Below are 23,781 nucleotides of genomic sequence, written 5' to 3' on the forward strand. Positions count from 1 at the left end.
TTTTTTTTTTTTTTTTTTTTTTTTTTTTTTTTTTTTTTTTTAGGAAGTCTTTCTAACTGAGAAAACTCTTTATAAGGTTTAGCCTGCTTTTCTAAAATCACTTTTCGTGAAGCGGTCAAAACATTTTTGTCTGTGCAATAATTAAAAACAACATTATAAAAATGCACTTATTCCATATCCTAAAATGTTTGTTTCTGCCTTTCTAATGAAGCTTAATGAATCTAATGTATTAACATGCAGTCTTTTGGAAAGCTTTCATTGGCTCTGCTTGGCTAATTAGTATCGACATAGCAAACAGGCCCTATCGGTATCAGACCATTAGTCTGGCTGTATATACAGTGTAAACACATCTTTATTATCTGGCCTCCTGACAAGCCATCTGCTGAAGAAACAATGATGTGATTTAGCAGATGTTAGCTCTGAGCGATAAAAGCATCCATTTAGGAGGATCTTACAGCTATAGGGCAGACCGTACAGGGTTATGTGGTGCAGAGTGGGCACACAGTCCCTATCTATAATTTGTAGTCAAAGTTGCAGGGAAATGATAAAACCATGCTATTGTGGATTTATAATTGTAGTCTCGTTTAGAAATGCAAGTAGTAATTAACTTGAAATCGGCATTATACACTAGAATTTACATTCCTGCTGGGCTTGAAATGCTGTTTTAATAGCAGTTTGTTTTCCCTACATGAAATTACCTAAGGGTCTTTTGTGTTACTTCATTGTAGATGCTATTAACATTCTAAAGGAGATGAAAGAGAAGGATGTTCTTATCAAAGATGCAACAGTCTTGTCCTTTTTCCACATCCTAAATGGCGCAGCTCTAAGAGGTGAAACTGAAACAGTGAAACGGTTGCATGAAGCCATCATGACACTAGGGTTAGCGAAACCTTCCTCAGCCTTAAGTTCCCCATTGGTCACTCTGTATCTGGAAAAGTAAGTTAATTGAATTTTGAATTTTAAATGTTGGCATTAAAATAATGAGTCTGATCATTTGGGGATTATATTTTGTCAGTACCTTGTGCTCCTTGGAAGCCTTGGGGGGGTGTTTGCCACGGAATGAGAGGACTTAATACGGACTGGTTGACCTTTAAAATGACCAGCAACCCTGTGTGTGGTCCTGTGGGTTGCTTCTCCATGGAATGGTCTGTGGTGATTTTTTTTGTAGGGCGTGTGATGACAGAACATGAAATTGAATCTAATTTTTCCCAGTTTTGAGCCTTATCGGTGTTAATTATTAATATAAGAAGGAAGGATTCTCTGGGGCTTTTGATTATGCATCGTGACTGTGATTCAGGTAATAATGTAGCAGCATCTCTTCAGTGCTCCTTTTCTCCATGTGGTATTTGATTTTAATAGCATGTGCCAATATGGTGACTGTAGCTTCCATTAATACTGTAGAGGATGTCTCTGTGCCTTGCGGGGGGGGGGGGGGGTGTGGTCGCAGAGGAGGAAGGTGAATTTTGTTGATATGGTGAGGTTTCCGGAGTTTGAAATTTTTTACATTTGAAATGCTGAAGTTGGTGCCCAATTTAAGATATTATTTGCAATGCAAATCATAAAAATCAACCTTACATTCTTGTACCGAGTGAAACATTTTAGTAAAACCATTAAGCATCCTTTATTATCTTATTTTCTTTTCACCTTTGTTTTCCTTTTTTTTTTTTTTTTTTTTTTAATTTCCTAGATCTTTCTTCTTTGTCATCCTTTTCATGGCTTAATTCAGTTTTTAATCTGCCTATTTTGTGATTGGGATTTCCTGATTATATTTATTTCATTTTCATCCCAGTGTAGTTAACATAGAGTTATATTAGTTTCAAGTGTACAGTATAGTGATTCAACACTTCCTTATATTGCGCAGGGCTCATCAAGATAAATGTATGGGATTTTTCTGATTTCGGTATGGATGTGGCCCTGTCAATGCCAGGAGAAAAATTAAAAGATATATCTTAATAGTTCTTATATTCTTCCCAAATTTCTGGTGGTTTTTCTTTATTTATTAGAGGGTATAATTAATTGAATATAATGAATGATTCAGTATTGAATTTAAAATGGGAAATCAAAATTATCTCAGCTCCATGTTTGGAAATGGGGGTATACATATTTATACACACACAGATAATTCCACATATATGTTTGATGAAATAATTTCTTTGCCATCCAATCGAAAAATAGTTTATCGAGTTAGGTGATTGGCCAGATCTTAACCTCTACAATCTCAGCATTACATCCTTTTAAAGAAATAGTGATTCAAACAATTACTGTGTTACTGAGTTCTCATGTTCACAGCCAACTTTATATAGAAATCCTATAATTTAATATGCTTCCTACTAGAATTTTTTTGATTATTTGAAAGACCCATCTCTGCAAATTGCATGTGGAGCTCTGCATAGGGATTTGAAAGAAATGGGCCCTGTGCCCAGAAGAATTAGGCCCTCCTCCTCTACTGGGCAAAAATAAAATAATTTATAATGAAAATGAGGCCATGGTAGAAAAGTATCTTACAAATAGAAATACTTTGGGGGCGCTTGGGTGGCTCAGTGGGTTAAGCCGCTGCCTTCGGCTCAGGTCGTGATCTCAGGGTCCTGGGATCGAGTCCCGCATCGGGCTCTCTGCTTGGCAGGGAGCCTGCTTCCCTCTCTCTCTCTGCCTGCCTCTCTGTCTACTTGTGATCTCTCTCTGTCAAATAAATAAATAAAAATCTTTAAAAAAGAAAAAAAAAAAAAAGAAATACTTCGAAGACAGAGAAGACATGAAAGTTTTCTAAAAGAGGTCTGCAGATGGGGCTCATGAACCAAGGAGAGCTTACCCACAGGAAAATGGAAATATCACGGGATTCAGATGTTAACCTGGAGCATGCTCTGTGTTTCTGATTGCAGAGTACAGTCAGAGATTTGTATGTCTCAGTAAAATGTGGCTGTCCCTGTTAATTGGGCTAGAGAAATCTAAATTAGTATCTTTTCTTTTATGATTTCTTAACTACTTTCAGATATATCAAGGAATTATTACCGACTATTTTGATTTGCCTAGTCTTTTTTTGCTATCTTTGCTTTGCAGAGGCAGTCTCCATGGCAAGATCTTTCAGTTCATCGTAATAAAAAGGTTTTGTTGACTGTTACAGAGTCATGAGAATAATGAGGAAGAGATAAAGGAAATTTCATGTTTATAAAGTAGCAGAAAACAGTAGTAGCACCTCTAGTCTGTGATAAGTTGGGGGAAAAATTATCTTTGAAAACTTCTTTGCAGTTGTGTTTTCCCTAACTGATGGAAGATAACTAATTCAGAATCATGACAAGTACAGTACAAGTATTAACTACACTAGCCTGCCAAGAAGTCCACATGTATTTGATTTGATTAAATATGTTTTATCTTCAGTAATATCATGTAATTGACCTCAGCAAGTGTGAGCTCATCTGGAGAAGGAGCCTTTTTTATTCAGATTTGAGATTAAAGTATGAAATGCATTTCAGAATATCATACAAAATCTTCATCTTTTCATCCAAAGACAAGCATCTTTTTGGAATGTTACTGCAAAGACTCTAAAGAGACTGTCTCTTAAATATTATAATTCTGGAACAAATCCATGAAATTGGGTTTTTCAGAAAGATGATCTTTAAGATTCAGTAAGATCTTAATTTTGAGGCTGACTTTTCTAGCAGTAAAGAAAACACAGGAGAAAGTAATCCTGTGTCAATTTGTTATTTGGAAAATGTATAAAAAGCTTTATGGGTGTGGGGGAAGAACATTTTGTTTCTGTTTATTTGCAAAGGAAAATACAAAACAGGTTTGCACAATTGTTAAGAAGTTGGTAAACTAATCTGTTTCTGTATTGTCAAAATGATAATACTTGTATTAAATGGAAAGATAATGCAGAGTTGAACAAAACTTTCATGTGTTCTGTTTCGTTAGGATTATTTTATAAACCACATCTCTGTGTGTAGTCCAAATGAATGTTATTTTAAACAATTTTTTGGTAACTACTTAAATTTTTTTTTTTTTTTACTGAAATCCTACCTGATTCTGGAAGATAATCTGGGTCTTCTGTATTAAGGAAGAAAAAAAAAACCGCTTTAAAATAGGTTAAAAAGGGACGCCTGGGTGGCTCAGTTGGTTAAGCAGCTGCCTTCGGCTCAGGTCATGATCCCAGCGTCCTGGGATCGAGTCCCACATCGGGCTCCTTGCTCAGCAGGGAGCCTGCTTCTCCCTCTGCCTCTGCCTGCCATTCTGTCTGCCTGTGCTCGCTCTCTCTCCCTCTCTCTCTCTGACAAATAAATAAATAAAATCTTTAAAAAAAAATAAATAAAATAGGTTAAAAGACCTTTTGGCTAGTCTTCATGTGATGGTAAACGAAATGAAATTAATAAAAGCTGGGCCATTAGGTTTAAAAGCGTAAAAATTGGTATGATGTAGTTTCAGATTCACTTGTTTTATAGCTTATCCGTTTTGGTTTCATTGCATATGAAAAATATCTGAAGCTGTTTAACTGGATTATTTAGTGCAGATGATCAAAGAAGCTTTAATTTCTGCTTTTCATTAAGGACTTTTCTGTGCTGATTTGTGCTATAATCTGTATGTGCCCAACATGTATTTCATTTAAGTGAATCATGGACTTTCTATATTTAATCCTCCCAGAACTCTTGCTAAGTTAATCTTGAGTTCTTCATAAAGGTCACAATTTCTGTAAAATGAACCTATAATCATAAAAGTTTTAAAACTCATTGTGGCACTTTAAAATGTTATATAAGTGGGAAATACACTTTTTAAAATGCTGGTTATTCTGTCATATACACTCCCCTTCAATTTTAGCATCTTCATTTGTACTGGATACTTTTATTATTTATGGGAATGCTTGCCTTTGAGAGTAAAACTCTTTATGTGCTGAAAGGAAATTAAGGAGGTTTGGCTCTTTTACTCCATTATTGCAATTAAGAATTTAGCATCATCAGTGCCAAAGGACAAAAGTGGTTCATTTGCCCTAGGGGGACAGGACAGTGATAAGATGATTTTTCGTCAAGGATCATTGGGTCGTAATTAAGTTACATTCATGGCTATTGCTTTTTGAAGGATGATTGGTAAATGACAGGCTTCATGTGCTTAGTACGGACAGTGTTCAGTAGGGTTTTTTCTGCCTCTGTCAGAAAATCCTGTTGAGCCTGATAATGTAAATGTGGCATTTTATTCTGAACAAAAGAGCAGGGAAATGAGCTATCTTGTCTAATCATTCAGTTGTTTAACACCGACTTCCAGTTTAGACTCAATTGGCTGGAAAGCACTTGACATGTGAAGTTAGTGCTGTTCGGAACGCATGTTTGAGTAAATTTTAAAGTAAGTGACAGCTAAATTGTACCTAGGGAAATTACAAAGCCTTCAACACAGTTAATTTTTTGGGGAGGATTAGTTGTAATTGCAACACCAGTCTCCTTGAAGATTCCTCATTTATAGTTGATGAACAGGAAAAAAAAACATTTAGCTCTTTCAAAGGCTGGTTCTCTTAACAATAATTTTTACGAAGATGCTGGTTTCTCTTGAATTGATTTCTCTTTACACTGAACAACTGCTTAAGATTTATAGAATAGTTTGTTTTTAGAGTGTTGAAGTGTTTTTTTGCCTTGTTTTAAACTTTTTTCCTCCTACAAACTCCCCTTTTCTCTACTGATTTCATATTTTGAGAGCTTTTCAAGTTAGTAATTGCCACTTCACTAACACTTTATGTATAATGTTGAAGCACTTTATTCCGATTAAAAATCAATATTTGTCATTTTTTTTTTGTGGTTTAAATTAAGTATCCTCTCTGAATTGGAAAGTAAGTTACTATAAGGAGATTAAGTTTGAAGCTGATAGGTGAATAGATAGTTGCCACTAGTCATTCTTGTTCTAACAGTACAGGATTGTGTGAAATGCATTTACAATTTTTACAGTTAGGTATGGTGAGGAATTTGACTTAGGAGTGCTTTGTTTCCTGGTATCGTTGTGTAGATATTTTTATGATCAGTGGATGCCTCATATGAATGTATATCGAGTATTTGGTTTTTTGTCAGTGACAGTAGAGCATACTTTAATTCCATTAATACTGAGTAAAACTAAAGGTGGAATCAAATTTGCCATATGGATTTCAAAAGCTTACAGTTTTAGATGTTCCTCCATGAAATAATGCAAAGTTACAGTTTGTAGTGGGGTGTATAGGGTCATGTGCCCTTAAAAAAGTGAATTGGAGAGTCTAGAGTATATTTTAATATGGGCCAAGTCCATCTGAGTTAATAAGTAAAACTCTTAGTAGTAAATCTTTTTTTTAAAGATTTGTTTATTTGAGAGAGTGCGAGCTTGTGTACATAGGTCCGGGTAGAGGGAGAGGAGAGAATCTCAAGCAGACTCTGTGCTGAGCATAGATCCTGATGCGGAGCTTGATCTCGTAACCCTGAGAGTATGACCTGAGTTAAAACCGAGTCGGGGGGATCCTGGGTGGCTCAGTGGGTTAAAGCCTCTGCCTTTGGCTCAGGTCATGATCCCAGGGTCCAGGGATCGAGTCCCATATCGGGCTCTCTGCTTGGTGGGGAGCCTGCTTCCACCTCTGTCTCTGCCTGCCTCTCTGCCTATTTGTGATCTCTTGTCTGTGAAATAAATAAATAAAATCTTAAAAACGAGTTAGACACTTAACCAACAGAGCCACCCAGGCACCCCAATAAATAAAACTCTCTTTTAACTGTTCTAATTACCTACTGGACTCAGCCTCTGGTATATATTTGTTCTTAAAATTTAGAATTATAGAATCTTTCTTTTTCCTGTTCTTCTTTCATGGACTCACAGAATTTTGATAAAGCTTATATTAATTTGCATCAATCAAGTTTTTTAAATTATTGCTTACTTATTGACATATAGTTTCATTCATGAAGATTATTTTATGTACTTCATTGAAGTATTTTGAGGAGGGTCTAATTGAAAAAAAGTTGTAGTGGGTTTGCCTTTTTTTTTTTTTTAAGAGATACAAGTATGTTATAGAGTTGGCTTTCCTTTAGCATTATTTGAAGTATGTGAAAGCAGAGGCTAAATTTTTATCAGGGATGGGCTTAAAATTTGTAACACGTTTGTATATAAAGCTTTCAGAATTATGAATACATACTGAAGTAAGCATAGAACCACAAGTTGTTTTGCATCCAGAATTAATCTTATCAATAAGATTTCTTTATAACATTACTGTTTTTTTTAGAGTAGGGTTTTAAATCAACTGTAGTTTATTAAAGTATACCAAGGAAGTCTCAGAATCATCTTAGATCACAGTACCTAGAAGCACACAGAGTGGTAAAGTGCTGTCCCACATCTCAGGTATAAAGCAGTATCCACTTTTTTCCTTTGGATATTTTGCTGTTCTTGCTGACTTCATCTTGCCTAGTAGAAGTGGTACTTTAGCGTGATGATTTTCTCTGCCAGTGTGATACATTTGAGTTGAAATCTCATAAGCTCCAATTCATAGAACCTCTCTAATCAGAGAATTCGAACTGGGAGGGAACCCACAGGTTCCTTGAGTTCAGCCATTGTGATAATCTGCTTTTCATCACCATTTCTGGAAATTTATCACATGGCTACAGCCGAGCCAGGACTTAACAAGTGGGATTGAGATTCAGAAGTCCTGTGAGTATATAACTATTGTCGTAGCAGTGTCAATTTTAGATACTTTTTCGTATTTTTCATTTTTATCACCCAGGTTTTTAAGCTTTAGTAGGAAAGATTAATGATGACATCATATTATATGAGAGATGAACATTTTTATCTCTTTTTAATATGATGTGATCCAAGCACGAGTCAGAATGTAAATGATAGGGATTGTGAGAAGAACAGACTAATTATTAGTTCATTTCTTTTTTTTTTTTTCCTCCCCAGTTCAGTAGTTCATTTCTGTCATCAGTCCACTTATATGAAATGTTTCATTATAGATTTCTAACTCATTTTGTTGGCAGCCTGAGAGCAGTGACAGGGGTACTTAAAATCACTAACAAATATATGAATTATTTCCATTTTGCTATTCTTGTCGTTTCTGTTGTTGTTCTGAGGATGTATAATCTTCAGAAGCATGTATTTGGAGACCAAAGGCTATTAACATGTCTCTTTGATTGACAGAACAATTATTCATTCATTTATTGATAGCTTTGACCTAATGTAGGGGAAATACAGTTGAGACACACTGTTCTAGTTTGGGAATTGATCTGAAAAAGTAGATCATTAAAAAAAAAAAATCAGTATGTGTTAGTTGTTCTCTTGAAAACATCTTAGTAGTTTTTCATTAAAGGGAATTGTAGAAGGCTAATAACTGAACCTGTGTCTGAAGCAAAGGGGAAATACTGATTATATAAAGGTTTATATCATATGTGGTAGCTACTGTAGCATTTCTCTTGTATGACAGTAATCTAGCCTGCAACATCTACTTGCGGTTTTGAAATTAACCTGTAATTTAGTCTTCACCCCAAATGACAAAAATTCAAATGACTCTGTGGGGTGCCAGAAGATGCACTGTAAACAGGGCTTGGGAAGGGGATAAGGTAGAGAGCTCTGGCAGGATCGGCTGGCTTTCACTGTGTCAGTATTATTGCAATAAAATTAACACCTCTTCCTGGTATTTTCCTTTCAGTACAGCTTAAAATCTTAATCTAGATAAAATAGTAATTCAGTCTCGGGCAACATAACATTTGTATAATGGACCAAAATGTTAGGGCTTCAGCAGAAATTTTAAAAATGCTTTCCTCCTTTTGAAAACTATGGCATGTGAGAGAAAGGTGTTTTCTCCACAGAGCCTGTCAAGAACTATCACTAACCACATATCTCTCTATATTTCATACTTTCTTTTAAAAAATTTTTAATTTCTTATTCCACATTGCACCACCTTATTAGGTTAAACAGGCAGCAGTGTTTTCACTGGAGCATAACGTGCGAGTAGATGTAGTCAACGGGAAGTGGGAAGGCAGTGCCTTCCTCTGTTTACCCTAGTAACCTTAGCCAAATCATTCAGTCTTTACATGCCTTAATTTCCTCATCTGTTTAAAAATAAAGGAGGGTGGCATGTAGGATTGGATCACATAATTTCTACAGTTTTTCCAAGGTCTTACATATTACTCATACTGTCATTTTCCTTTTAAAGGAAAAAGTAGTTTTTGAGGACTCAAAAGAATGCATTTCCACACTCTTAAGAAATTCTGACTTAATGAAAATATCGAAAGATATTTTTTTTGTTTGTTACCACAGAAGAGAAACCTTGACTTTACAACGGGAAATATTTTTTTCTTTTAAAGATTTTATTTTTAAGTAATCTCAACATGGGGCTCAGACTCACAACCCTTAAATCAAGATTCCCATGCTCCATTGACTGAGCCAGCCAGGTGCCCCTGGAAATAATTTTTAAAAGCTTGCTTTCAAATGAGGGTTCTCCTAGAATTCACTGATCTTAAGAATGTCTGAGTTTTTAGCCACAGTAAGTTTCTGTATATATGAATCCTAAAGTTATTTCCTCCTTCTTCGGTCTGGAGAGGTGGCAGTACTAAAAATAGGATGATAGAGTTGTAAATACTTGAAAATTCCTTGGTAACTGCTGATAGATATTTATTAATGTTTCCTAAATCTAGAATTTTTGAGGACTATAAACACACATAAGTAGTTAGAAAAGATATTTGATAGTAGTCCTTGTTTTTAGAAATAATGTATTTTTTATGGCAACTTAATGGATGGAATCAGATTTTTTAAAAAAGATTTTATTTATTTATTTACGTATTTAAAGAGTGGGAGCGAGGACATGGGTGTGTGAGCATGGGGGATGCAGAGGGACAGGCGGACTCCCTGCTAAATGTGGATCCTGGTGTGGGGGCTCTATCCCAGGACCCTGAGATCATGACATGAGCTGAAACTGAGTTAGACCCCCAACCGACTGAGCCACCTAGGCGCCCCTGAAATCAGATTTTATTATTTATTTACTTATTAAATTTTATTTATTTGACAGAGAGAGAGACACAGCGAGAGAGGGAACACAAGGAGGGGGGCTGGGAAAGGGAGAAGCAGGCTCCTCGCAGAGCAGGGAGCCCTGCCGAGCTCCATCCCAGAACCCTGGGATCATGACCCGGAGCCAAAAGCAGACGCTTAACGACTGAGCCACCCAGGTGCCCTGAAATCAGATTTTATTTATAATAATCTCAGAGAATCCCTTCATTTATTTGTACTTTTTTAAAAAGAGTGCTATTTAGGGGTGCCTGGTTAAGCATCTGATTCTTGATCTTAACTCAGGTCTTGATCTCAGAGTCAGGAGTTCAAACCCCATGTTGGGCTCCATGCCCAACTTAAAAATAAAAAGACTGGGACGCCTGGGGGCTCAGTTGGTTAAGCAGCTGCCTTGGGCTCAGGTCATGATCCCAGCATCCTGGGATCGAGTCCCACATCGGGCTCCTTGCTCAGCAGGGAGCCTTCCTCTCTCTCTGCCTCTGCCTGCCATTCTGTCTGCCTGTGCTCGCTCGCTCTCTCTCTCTCTCTGACAAATAAATAAATAAAATCTTTTAATAAATAAATAAAGTTTGAGATTTCCATTAAAAAAAATAAATAAAAAGACTGCTATTTAGCAAATGAAATAATGAAAGGTGAAGGAGAGAAAATAACTTACTGATGTCTGTACTCAGGACATTTATTTATACAATATAAGGATTGTTTTTCTCTTTTTCCATTTTGCCTTTTTTAAAGCTCAATCAGATACATTTTGACTGCTCGTTGTTGTGGATTTAGATATATTTTATTAATTGTTCATATTTTGATGTTTCCAAGGGATGACTTAGGTGCTGCTCTGGAAGTCGCCATCGACTGCTATGAAAAATATAAAGTGTTACCAAGGATTCATGATATCTTATGTAAACTGATAGAGAAGGGTGAGACTGATCTAATTCAGAAAGGTTGGTCACCTCCAATATCTTGCTGTAGTTGTTTTTCCCCTCTTGCTTATTTAATCTCAATGAATGGCTGTGAAGAGAAAATTTAATAGGAAGGGAAGCACATCCAGGGGAACTTTGTTATACTTCTAAAATAAAAAGGACAGTATCAGCTAGATTTTCAGTGTTGTCAATATCCTTGATTTTAATAACTGTTCATTTTGCATACTTGCCTCTCTGTTATTTTTTGCTCTGCTTCTTGGTGATCTGCCTTTTCTGAGGAGTTATTCCCACTTATCCTCACCAGTTCTCTTTGAAGCTAGTCTTAGGTACTTGCTGTTGTAAATGTATGCTGTCAGGTAAGGAATGTAATGGAAAATTGGTTGATACAGTGCTAGTCTTCAAGTTATTGTAAATATTTGTTTTAAAGTTTTATTTGTCCAGAACTTCAAGTAATAATTTGTTTCTTTGTATATTTTTTTCTTCTACTCTCTAGCGATGAACTTTGTGAGCCAAGAACAAGGTGAAATGACGATGCTGTATGATCTCTTCTTTGCCTTCCTACAAACAGGAAATTACAAAGAGGCCAAGAAGATCATTGAGGTATGGTTTTTAACTACAGTATTCTAATTGTACAGCTGTTTATACTCTTAATTGGAATATGTTTAAAAATTTTAACCTTTAATTACAGTTGTTCTGATTCATGTTAATATAATTCAGTCCCAATAATGGGGCCTGGGTGGGGGGGCTCAGCCAGCTTCTTTATTGTATATAATTACAGCTCAGAAAAGGCAGCCTGGTTGTATATTGAATTTGTTTCCTCACTTTGTTAAATTCACTGTTATGTATCAGAATGATATTTGCATATTAAATCTTGGATTGTGGAACAATTAAATTAAACTGACATTCCTGGGTGTAAAGTTGCTAATCCTCTTTGCCAAGGAATTCTTTGTTCTTAAAAGCGGTGGAATTTAATTTGCTGCAGACCATGCTCAGATTTATTTGTAATGCTTGTCTACAAGTTAATCAGCCAAACAAGTGCTGTCTGCAACTGTTTGGCATTTAATTTAAAATTTCTTCCTCTTCTTCTCCTTTTCTTTTTTTTTTTAAACTATGGTAAGCAGCTTATGGGAAATGGTAGGTGACAAACCTGGCCTGTTTAGGATTAGTGTATTTTATCTAGGCTTGATTGAAATTTTGCTTACTGAAATTGGTAAGTCAAAGGGCAACTATAAAGTCTGTCCAAATTACAATTAACTTCACTATTAAACAGTTCTGTTTCCTCTAAATAAAACATTCCACAGAGGATAGACCCATTACCTTAAGAAAAATTACTTAATGTGAAATAAATAAAATCAGTAATCCTGTTTCTGTCAGATCATACGTTGCCATGACTCCATGTCTTTTCCCAAAAGTTCCCGTGGCGGATGGGACATAGGGTGGTGTTCGGCCTCCTTATTTGTATATTGATGACTGCTTATCATGAAGTTGAAAATGGAGGCATACAACCCTGAAAATTATAGTTTCTCTTGATTTTTTTTTTTTTAAGATTTTATTTATTTATTTGACAGACAGAGATTACAAGTAGGCAAGAGAGGCAGGCAGGGAGAGAGAGGAGGAAGCAGGCTCTCTGCGGAGCCGAGAGCCCAACGTGGGGCTCAATCCCAGGACCCTGGGATCATGACCTCAGCCAAAGGCAGAGGCTTTAACCCACTGAGCCACCCAGGCGCCCCTCTTGATGTTTTTCAAAGAAGAGAAAAGTATGAAAAGGGAAGACTGTGCAGTTGATTCAGAATGTTCTTAGTTTGTCTTACAACTCGATCTGTCCTTCTGTCAGAGGGAAGTGGGACATGCTATCTTGGGCAGGTTCTTCGGTAGCTCAAGTAGTTCACTTGTATTTTCTAGAAAATAGTATAAATTCTTTCATTAAAAGTGCCTGGTGGGGACGCCTGGGTGGCTCAGTTGGTTGAGCAGCTGCCTTCGGCTCAGGTCATGATCCCAGCGTCCTGGGATCGAGTCCCACATCGGGCTCCTTGCTCATCAGGGAGCCTGCTTCTCCCTCTGCCTCTGCCTGCCATTCTGTCTGCCTGTGCTTGCTCTCCTTCCCGCCTACTCTGTGACAAATAAAAACTTTAAAAAAAAAAAAAAAAAAAAGTGCCTGGTAGGGGCACCTGGGTGGCTCAGTTGGTTAAGTGTCTGCCTTCAGCTCAGGTCATGATCCTGGAGGCCCAGGATCGAGTCCCATATCAGGCTCCCTGCTCAGCAGGGAGTCTGCTTCTCCCTCTGACCCTCCCCAGCTGATTCTTTCTCTTTCTCTCTCTCATTCTCTCTCTCTCTCTCAAATAAATCCTTTAAAAAAAGAAAAATGCCTGGTGTATCTGAAAATGCAGGAAGCTGTCTGCCTTTTGAGTTCTGCTGCTCTGTGTGCCTGGTACCAGTATTAGCAGGGCACTGATCAGAGGGAAAATGAAGCTCAGGTGTTCAGATAATAGTGACTGAGAGGCTCTATCATAGGAACTCGTGTGTCTCTTTACGTAATAATCAAGACAGAATAGAAGAGCCAAAAGCATAAGAGTTCTCCTTTTGCCATCTACTTGCTAGTGTGGTAATGGACAGTTATTAAACCTTCTTAAGCTTCCTCTTCTATAAAAGGGAGTATAGTATCTTTCTTTAAGATTCAATCACATAATGTATGTAAAGCAGCTTGCATGTTTCTGGATTATGGTAGTAATCAATAATATTAATTCTCTTTGCCCCTTAAAAGTAGGGATTGCATTATCTGCTTTACCCCACGTAATTCACAGTATGATGTTTAGCATAAAGGTACATGTTGTCACATGAATAGGCAAGAGAAAACTGCCTCTTAATTACTTTAAAGCTTTGCCAAATGCAGCATCATTGAGTAATCATTTAGGGATGCTGTCTACTGATGACAGAATTTTCATAGTGGATGTGTACAAAATTGCTTAAAGGATAAAGAATGGCTTTACAGAACCCCTGTGGTATTTTAGGGTAGGACAGCAGGTATGTGAAACATGGGAATATTCTGAAGCACATTTCCAGTTTCTTTTTTTTTTAACGATTAGCTGGATTTGAATTAAAATGGGAACTTGCTTTTTTCCACTACTAAAATTCAAGACCTGGAATTTTCTCTTATAGTTTTCTAAGGATTATTGAGAATATAGAAAGTAATAGAAAATAATAAGTTGTGACTGTATCAGCGTGTGAAAGAGTATTATAAATACTGAGCAACATTTTTTTTAATCATTCCCCAAAATGCATTAGTGTCTTATCAATGGGTAGATTGGCTAGGGTTAAGTTTCCAAAGCAAAGTATACAGTGAAGCTTCTTTGTAGTTCACGCACTGTGGGAGATAAGATAAGCCAGTCATAAAAATGTTCACATTAAATGAAGAAAGAAGGGGCGCCTGGGTGGCTCAGTGGGTTAAGCCGCTGCCTTCGGCTCAGGTCATGATCTCGGGGTCCTGGGATCGAGTCCCGCATCGGGCTCTCTGCTCGGCAGGGAGCCTGCTTCCTCCTCTCTCTCTCTGCCTGCCTCTCTGCCTGCTTGTGATCTCTCTCTGTCAAATAAATAAATAAATAAATAAATCTTTAAAAAAAAAAATGAAGAAAGAAGAGGCAGGATTCAATGTGTAATAGGACTCGTGTTGTTTTTTAAATGAACTGGTGTACACATATCATGTATTATATACAGTACATTTTAATATTGTCTTACATTTTATTTCCATACATGGATTATTACAGGAGAGTGGACTTAACAGCTGCTATTCTGCTTTATACTTTTCTGTATTTCCTGCATTTTCTGTAATGAGCATATAAATTCTTACATTCAGAAAAAGTGTGTTCTTCCAAAAGGAGAGTAAGAGAGAAAAGTGAATCAGATGAAGATTTATTAAGAGCTAATGTGCCGCTCCTTGAATGTGAGATTAATGTGTGAGAATAATTATGATTTGAGACTGAAAAGTATTAACTGCTGTAAGAAAAGTATGAATACTTCTGAGAGTTCAAGGATGGAACTTATTCCCAGTGAAGGAAATTAGGCAAGACTTTCTGGAGGAAATGCAGCATGAGGTGAGGGGTTGATGCATATGGTATTCTTCAACATTCGAGAGTTTGATGAAGCTGTTAACAGGTATTAGAGATCAAGCAAAAAGGTGGAAAGGGGAAATCTCTAAAAAATTCTTTTTCCCCAGCTTTATTGATATATAATTAGCATGTAACATTGTGTCTGTTCAAGGTGTACAGCATGTTAATTTGATTACTTACATTTTACAAAATGATTACCGCAGTAGCGTTAGTTAACACTTCTATCACTGCACATAATTACAGTTTCTTTTTTGTGATGAGAACATTTAAGATTTACTGTCTTAGTGGGGCACCTGGGTGGCTCAGTCGGTTAAATGTCCGACTCTTGATTTCAGTTCAGGTCTTGATCTCAGGATCAGTTTAAGCCCTCCATTGGGCTCCACACTGGGCATGGAGCCTACTTAAAAAAAAATGTAGCTAGATATAGGTGTATATATACATAAACATATACAGATATATAGATTATACATAAACATATATAGATATATTTATATAGATATATAGATATACAGTATTGTTTCTCCTTTTTATTAAAAACATTTTTTTAAAAGTTTTATTTATTTAAGTAATCTTTGTACCCAGTGTGGGGCTCAGACTCAATACCCTGAGATCAAGAGTCACACACACCTCTGTTGAGCCAGCCAGGCGTCCCTATAGTATTGTTAACTATAGTCACTATGCACTACATTAGGTCCCCAGAACCTGTTCATCTTATAAGGGAAGTTTGTACCTTTTGACCAATATCTTCCCATTTCCCCTGAGCCCCTGGCAAACACCATTCTAGAAGTTCGGTTGTTTTAGAGTCGACATGTTTGTGAGATCATACTCTGTCTTTCTCTGCCTCACATATTTCACTTGGCATAGTGCCCTCGAGGTCCATCCTGTTTGACCAGTTTACCCTGTCTCCCTTATTCCCTTCTTTTCTCCTTTCCTCTTTCCCTCCCTGTCTTTCTTCCCTCTCTCCCTTTGTTATATCAATAATAAATACTTTTTTAAAAAGATTTTATGTATTTATGTCAGAGTGAGAGAGAGAAGAGAGCATGAGTGGTGGGAGGGGCAGAGGGAGAAGCCAACTCCCCACTGAGCAGGGAACCCGACATAGGGCTTGATCCCAGAATCCTGGGATTGTGACTTGAGCCAAAGGCAGACGCTTAACTAACTGAGCCATCTCTGTGTCCCAATAATAAATAATAGCAATGACATCTTGAGGAAGATGTCCGTCCTAGAGAAAGATCTTTAAAAATGAATCTGTATAATGCAGTAATTGCTGTAGAAAGATATACCGCAGACTCGATCTTTCTGAGGAAGTCATGTTTGGGATAAGAACTAAAGGATGCAGTGGGGGCCAGCCACACAGAGTGGAGGCAAAAGCATTTCAGGTAGAGGGAACTCCCTGTGCAAAGGCCCTGAGGCAGGAAAGTGCTTCCATCTTTTGTCTTTGTGTTGTCTCTTAGGGCTCTTATCAGATAACACTCAAAAGAGTGTTTGGTCCATTATTAAATAGTAAGTGTTAGACTTTTATTCCCTTCCTTCTGTGTGACAGTCTTTCCTGTATTGAAGTCAGCTCTTTAGTCTCCTGCAATCTCATCTGCTGGGTAACTATCCCTAGATTCTCTCAGTGTTCTTCTGGCACATTCCGGAATGAACTTGGGGAAATGTTCACAAATTATTTTTACAAACCTATATAATAATACCAGTCAGTATTTTGTAGTCTGTGTTGTACCAGTGATGATGATCGATATGACTTTTTCCCCTGTGAATAGATTCAAATAAAATTTACACATGATTCCTTTTTAAAATAGGCCAAGTATGAAGAGGCACTGTTAATCCCATTACTCATCTAGTCATTTCTGTGGTTTTTCTGTCCTTTAGTTAACACATATTTCTTTTGTACATAATTGAAGTAAATTGAACCATAGTTTTATCCTACATCACTGTTTCTGCATTCCATGCATGTATAATTAAGAACTCTTCTGATCATTATTTTTAATGACCATGTCACTCCATAGTATAAGTGAGCTAAAGTTCATTTGCCCGTTTGTTTTCTGAGAAAAATTTTACTTTTAAAAGAAATCATCATAATGTACATCTTAATCTATAGGTATAGGTATATTTGGTTTTCAGATTATTTACTTAGGATCATTTCTTAGAAGTAAGTGAAATGCATTACTGTTAAAGCCCCTGATGCATAAAGACAGAAATTTTGTTCTATCCTTACAGGTGATACCTCTTCTGTGGTTCATCATAGCAGATTGGGTCTAAAGCTCAGGCCTCCCATGCTCTTCTGCTAGAAATTACGATAAAATAAGATGATCTTTTCTTTTTTCTTTTCTTTTTTCCTTTCATTCTTTCATTTTTTTTTTTTTTTCCTTAATCAGGGTAATTCTGGTCTCATAGAATGAATTTGGAAGTTTTCCTTTCTCTTCTATTTTTTTTGTATAGTTTGAGAAGAATAGGTGTTCATTCCTCTTTAAATGTGTGGTAGAATTCATCTGTAAAGCTGTCTGGTCCTGAACTTTTCTTTGTTGGGAGTACTTTGATTACTGATTTAGTTTCATTGCTAGCAACTGATCTTTTCAAATTTTTTATTTCTTCCTGATTCAGTTTTGGGAAGTTAAATGTTTTAGGAATTTATCTGTTTCTTCTTGGTTGTCCAGTTTGTTGGCATATAATAAGATGGTATTTTCTCACTAAGAAAGGACTTCATTTTTTCAGTCAGGTTTTTTTTTTTTTTTTAAGATTTTATTTATTTATTTGACACAGAGAGAGAAAACGAGACAGAGGATATGAGCAGGCGGAGTGGGAGAGGGAGAAGCAGGCTTCCTGCTAAGCAGGGAGCCCAATGCGGGTCTTGATCCCAGGACTCTGGAATCATGACCTGAGCTGAAGGCAGATGCTTAACTAAGACTGAGCCACCCAGGCGCCCCATCAGTCAAGTAGCTTTTAAGGTACTTAAGTCACCTCCCAAGATGGAAGTATTGCAAGGTCATTTAATAAATTAATATTGTTTGGGTACTTCATTTTGTGTTTTAAGACAGGACATTAAGTCCAGGGAGGGATGTTACATACAAGTACGAGAAAAGTTAAATTATGATTTGAAATGTTAAATAACTACACTAAAGGTTTTTATAAAGAAATACTTATATTTATTCTTAGCCCTTTGAGCAGTTCAGTGATCACAGACTTCATGCCTGCCATGTGCCAGGGCCTGCTGAGTTTTCCAGGTACAAACACAAAGAGTCTGCTTTAAATTTGGTTAGCATTTCTCATTTCAGCCTTTTCCTTTGAGGTTCAAATTTAGATTACAAGCTAAAAATATAACTAATATTAGTTACACTTTTACACTTTCAAATAATTTTCATGTACATCTTTATATGAGGCTCACAAAACAACTCTGAGAAGTAATTACAGCAGGAAGCTTTAGTTCAGAGTGTTAGTATGGAGTTTGTTTAGTTAGTGGTAGTCATGGAATTTGAAATTGGGTCCTGATTTCACTTTTTCTTTTTGTTCTCCTATACCATTCTTACCTCTGTGATCTCACTGTCTTTTTAAAATTGAGATAAGATGGAGGTGTCTGGGTGGCTCAGTCACTGAAGCACCTGCCTTCAGCTCAGGTCGGGATCCTGGGGTCCTGGCATTGAGCCCTGCATTGGGCTCTCTGCTCAGCAGGGTGTCTCCTTCCCTCTGCCCTTCACCCCACTTGTATGGGCATATACGTGCACACATGCGCACTTTCTATCTCAAATAAATAAAATCTTTTTTAAAAATTGAGATAAGTTATAGCATCATGCAAGTTTAAGGTATGCAGTGTTTTGGTTTGATGCATTTGTACATATATTGCAGTATAATCGCCATGATCCCCTGACCCCTCAGTATCTGAACCACCAAAAGAACTTACCCTTTTTCAGAATTATTCTCTCTTGATTTTTTTTTTTTTTTTCTCCTCTTATCTGCTGTTACCCTTCCATCATATGGTACTCAGAGTCTTCTCAGGGGCAAAACTCTTCTTTTTATGGTTTTGTGTTTAGGACCAAAAGTTTGGATTATAGTGATCTCCCAGTCTTTGTGGCTTTTACCTTTGTTCTTTGCTAGATTACATGCAAGATTTCATCTTAATTTGCCTTCTTTAATAAGCCAGAATGGATCTTACAGATACAGGATTTTCAGAGATATTTTTTCCCCTGACCTCCAAAATTTTAAGAGATGTTAGTTCTTGTGTCAGTTCATACCCAAGAGTTAGTTTACTTATTAATATCTCCAGTAACATGTGGTTAAGTGGGTCATGTTTGCTCAATCATATTTTTCTCCTTATTCTAGACATGGTCTTTAAGTCTATCTCCGAAGATTTTTTTAAGATGTCCTTTTATTTGAGAGAAAGAGCATGTACACGTAGTGGGAGAGTCAAAGGAGGGGAGAGCGTCTCAAGCGGACTCTATGCTAAGTGAAGCCTGATGTGGGGCTTGATCTCCTGACCCTGAGATCACAACCTGAACTGAAACCAAGAGTTGGATACTTAACCTACTGCGCCACCCAGTCACCCCTATCTCTGAAGATTTTAGAGAAAAGGACAAATAATTGAAAGATTTAACAAGTTCCATGATACTTTTTTCTTCCCTTGCTATTCTAGCTATGAAGATAAATAGTTGGGTTCTTGTTTTTACTTGTCCACTCCCTCTCATGCACTTGATTTTTTTCCTGCTACGTTGAATAGAAGATATGAGGCTGGGATAGTTGTTCATTTGTTTTCCATTTCACGTTTCTAACACTAATAGCAGGAAAAATCAAAACAGGTAAAAACTTCTATTTGGGTCAAATTTAAGATGGTTTTTCTTGAGGTAGAGTTTGAAGTAGAAGAATCTTCGTTTCTTTCCACTTTAAAGATAATAATTACTTGATAGGTCTTTTTACTAGTATATATTGAAGCCTATTATGGTAACAGCAAATTTACATCAGAGTAATGTAACAATTAAATAGAAATTATTTTGTATTTTGCATTACTGTTATTCTTATACAAGTGAACCTGGTGCTAAATTGGAACTTCACAAAGAATATTTTAGAGCACAGTAACCTCGGTGGAAACAAACTTGCCAGATGTTTTATTAGAGTAATTAATTTATTCTCAGTGTCCATTAATTAGACTGTATGTAGCAAAAACAAAAAGTTAGGTAAGCTCATTGTTTTAATTAAGCTGTTTTAATTAATTGGTTTTTGATAAATTATATGTAGCATCCCAATTAGAATTCTATTCTTCTCCATAGTTTTATTATATTTTCTATTTTTGCTTTCAACTTGTGTTTAAAATTCAGTAAGATGTTAAGAGATAAACCAGAAATGTAGACTATTACGGAAGCCTAGGAGATTTAGTTAATCTGACCTAGATGTTCTTTTGATGATTGAGATTTATAATGTGAAAACAGTTCTCAATTTCAAAATGAAACCTAGGAATATCTGCTGTATAAGTCAGCTGTCCTGCCCGTGGCAAGCAGATTAATCAGCCACAAAAAGGAAGCATTTACAAACATAAAATTGTTCCATTTAGATCATTGGTTTTGGATCAGCAATCAGTTGAGGCTATAAGTGAGTGTACTCCTTGGATTTTGCCTTCTTCTAAAGAGGATGGTCCAGTATTTTTGGAAGGGCTTTTTGTATACATTTGATTTCATTAGGTTTCATTTTTATTGGTTTCATTTTCAGAGTAATGCCTATGAGAAATGCCTGTGAGAAAATCCTTGAGTAGAAATTGTGTGGAGGTGTAAATATTAATGTATTTGAGAATATATTTCAGCAGTTGATCTATTCAGCATTTCTTTCTTCTAACCCAGAATGCGTATACTTGCACAGTCAGAATGAGAATACTTTTACAACTTCTGTTGTACCTGTTTCTCTGTCATCCTACCAGAGTTCTGAGATGTTATTGTCTGCTTCAGTTCTTTTCTTTTTTATTTTGGAAATATTTATTTATTTATTTATTTAAATAAGCTTTACACCAACATGGGGCTTGAACTCATGACCCTGAGATCAGGAGTCTCATGCTCTACTGACTGAGCCAACCAGGCACAGCTGTCTGCTTCAGTTCTTTTTTTTTTTTTTTTTTTTTAAAGATTTTATTTATTTATTTGACAGAGAGAGATCACAAGTAGACAGAGAGGCAGGCAGAGAGAGAGAGAGGGAAGCAGGCTCCCTGCCGAGCAGAGAGCCCAATGCGGGACTCGATCCCAGGACCCTGAGATCATGACCTGAGCCGAAGGCAGCGGCTTAACCTACTGAGCCACCCAGGTGCCCCTCTGCTTCAGTTCTTAATTTAACATTGTACAGTATTACTTGAAGGAATAAAAAATCATGAGGACTTCTAAATAAGAGATCAGATTTGAGGGATCCTTGGTTTAGTCAACAAAGCTGAGTAGGGAAATCAGTGGAGGTACCTCCTCTAGGCTGGAGCAGCCAGGGCTAATGAGTATGCAGTTTTCTTATCATAATGCTGTGATTGAAATGTACTATTTAATGGGGAAACCCTCTTACACATGATGAGAATATTGTAGTTAGAGTGACAAATCCTTGGAATTATGTGTGTATTAGTTTGCCTTTTATTCCAGTATCCAAAATTAAAAAAGAACTGCTTTGCCGCTGGAGTTATTGACTAAACCTTAGTAATTTCTGATTGAGGATATAACATATATCTCAGTAATTGAAATAAACTAAGACTATGAACTAATTTTAAGTACTTAGCTTGCTTAAGTACCTCGCTCTCTACACATTTAGTTTTAGATAATAGGCAAGCATTTGTGGCAGTCACAATACTTTTAAAAGTGAAAGCCATTGGTTTATTGTTGTGATGATGGTTCATAAGTATGTGTAACATTAATTTTTGCTTCCTGAATCCATTGGGATCTCTGAAGTGTGTGCGTGTATTTAATTTGACATCTTTTAGAGTTGACTTAGTACACTGAGTCAAGGTTCCTTTGTATAGTAAAGAAAGTTTAACCATCTTAATGTTTAAAGATCTATTGAATGAAAATTGACCTGCAAAGCAACATTTTGACATAACCCAAATCTTCTAGATACTGGTTAAATATAGGTTCCTATTTATGCTCTGTTTTAATCGTAAGAGTCTTTGGTAACTCTTATTAAGTTATAGGTTTCTTTTATTATATTTGTTTAGGAAGGAGGCAGCAGATTAGATGAAAACTATTGTCTTTGAGGGAAAATTCACATTTAGCTGAGCCTTACCTCACACGTTATCTGATGATTTTATCTTATAGACTCCAGGCATTAGAGCTCGATCTACAAGACTTCAGTGGTTTTGTGAAAGATGTATTTCAAGTAATCAGGTTTGTGTTTAATTTCTGGTCTCGACCACCTAAAACTGTGAGTAGAAAGCAAGTGTCCTTCCTACATGTCATATGAGCATTCAGGGATTTTGGGACATAGAGCATTATTAATGGAAGCAGCATTATCTTTGGTGGTTTTCCAAATAAGCAGTAGCTTAATTCTTGTTCCTGAGGTGTAGTAGAATCCTTAAAATTTTTAATTTGGGCCCTGAAGATTTTAGCCTGCTTTATCCTAAGTTGTTGGCTTGAGCAGACTAACCTTGTTTCCTTTGCAATTTAAATCTGCTTCAGTCCTCAGTGACCAGCGAGTCACTTAGGGGAGCCTGGTGGAATTTCTACTTTACATCTCCTCCAGTGCAGATATCTTTTCATATCCCGCCAAGTGGAAGCCACAGGGGAAGAGGAGTATAACACTTGGGTGGAGGAGTGTTCTTATTACTGGAGAGTGTATTCACTGGATCTTCTTCCACCAGTATCTTTGAATTCTCAGAATGCATCTTCATGAGGTTTCCTCAGCCAGATGATTGTTCATGTTTTGTTCTTGACTACAGAGTCCTTCAGCTTTTTAACTTAAAAAAAAAAAATTGTTTTTAATTGTGGTAAACTATATATATAACATAAGATTTATCATTTTAACCATTTGTAAGTGTTCACTTCAGTGGCAGTAAGTCCATTCACATTGGTGTGCTTGGCTCTTTAACTTTTGAAGTGAAGTTAATCTGCCCTTTGGGTAAAGCTTGGTGGAAGGATTATTAGACTGAGATTTGTCAGCTATAAAATATGTCCTTTACACATTCTAGATCCATCTGTTAATCTTCTTTTTAAGGTTGAAGTTCTAGAAAAATTAGTGGAGCTGACACAGAAGTTGTTTGAATGTGATAGAGACCAGCTGTACTACAGTCTACTAAAATTGTATAGTAAGTAATCTGACCTAATGTTTTCATCTTCAGACATTTATTCTGTTGAAGGCAGGTGCAAGAAAGGAATATCGGGAAGGTCTAGTGATTGTCAAATGTGTGGTCTTCAATAGAGTTTTAAGTAGAGGCCAGATTGAATTTTATCACAGATTGTTATATTGTATCACTAGACACCAGACAAGTTTCTTAATTTCTGACAGTCTTACTGCAGTAATGAGAAGGTGAGAAAAATCTTCATCAGGGCCACAGAATTTAATAGAACTTTTCGAGGAGAGACTAATTTTTTTCTTTTCTTTTCCTTTTTCTTTCTTTCTTTCTTTTTTTTTTTTTTAGGATTTTATTTATTTATTTGACAGAGAGAGAGAGATCACAAGTAGGCAGAGAGGCAGGCAAAGGGAGATGGGGAAGTAGTTTCCCCGCTGAGCAGAGAGATGCAGGGCTGGATCCGAGGGCCCTGAGATCATGACCTGAGCTGAAGGCAGAGGCTTTAACCTACTGAGCACCCAGGCGCCCCTAATTTTTTTCTTTTTATTTAAGTCCT

The 23,781-nt window shown here is 36.7% G+C and overlaps 1 protein-coding gene across 2 annotated transcripts in view; it reads left to right on the forward strand.

Moving 5' to 3' along the window:
• Positions 1–23,781, forward strand: part of LOC111155893 (leucine rich pentatricopeptide repeat containing) — a 109,534-nt gene that overhangs the window by 55,183 nt on the left and 30,570 nt on the right. For both annotated transcript variants that reach the window (XM_022516349.1, XM_022516350.1), the window contains exons 23-27: positions 729–936; positions 10,789–10,913; positions 11,386–11,492; positions 22,255–22,323; positions 23,150–23,240. In XM_022516349.1, coding sequence (XP_022372057.1) covers positions 729–936; positions 10,789–10,913; positions 11,386–11,492; positions 22,255–22,323; positions 23,150–23,240 — 600 coding nt within the window. The remainder of the gene's footprint in view (positions 1–728; positions 937–10,788; positions 10,914–11,385; positions 11,493–22,254; positions 22,324–23,149; positions 23,241–23,781) is intronic.

Source organism: Enhydra lutris, unplaced genomic scaffold, assembly GCF_002288905.1.
Source record: "Enhydra lutris kenyoni isolate GAN:26980312 unplaced genomic scaffold, ASM228890v2 scaffoldscaffold44, whole genome shotgun sequence".
Lineage (NCBI taxonomy): Eukaryota > Metazoa > Chordata > Mammalia > Carnivora > Mustelidae > Enhydra > Enhydra lutris.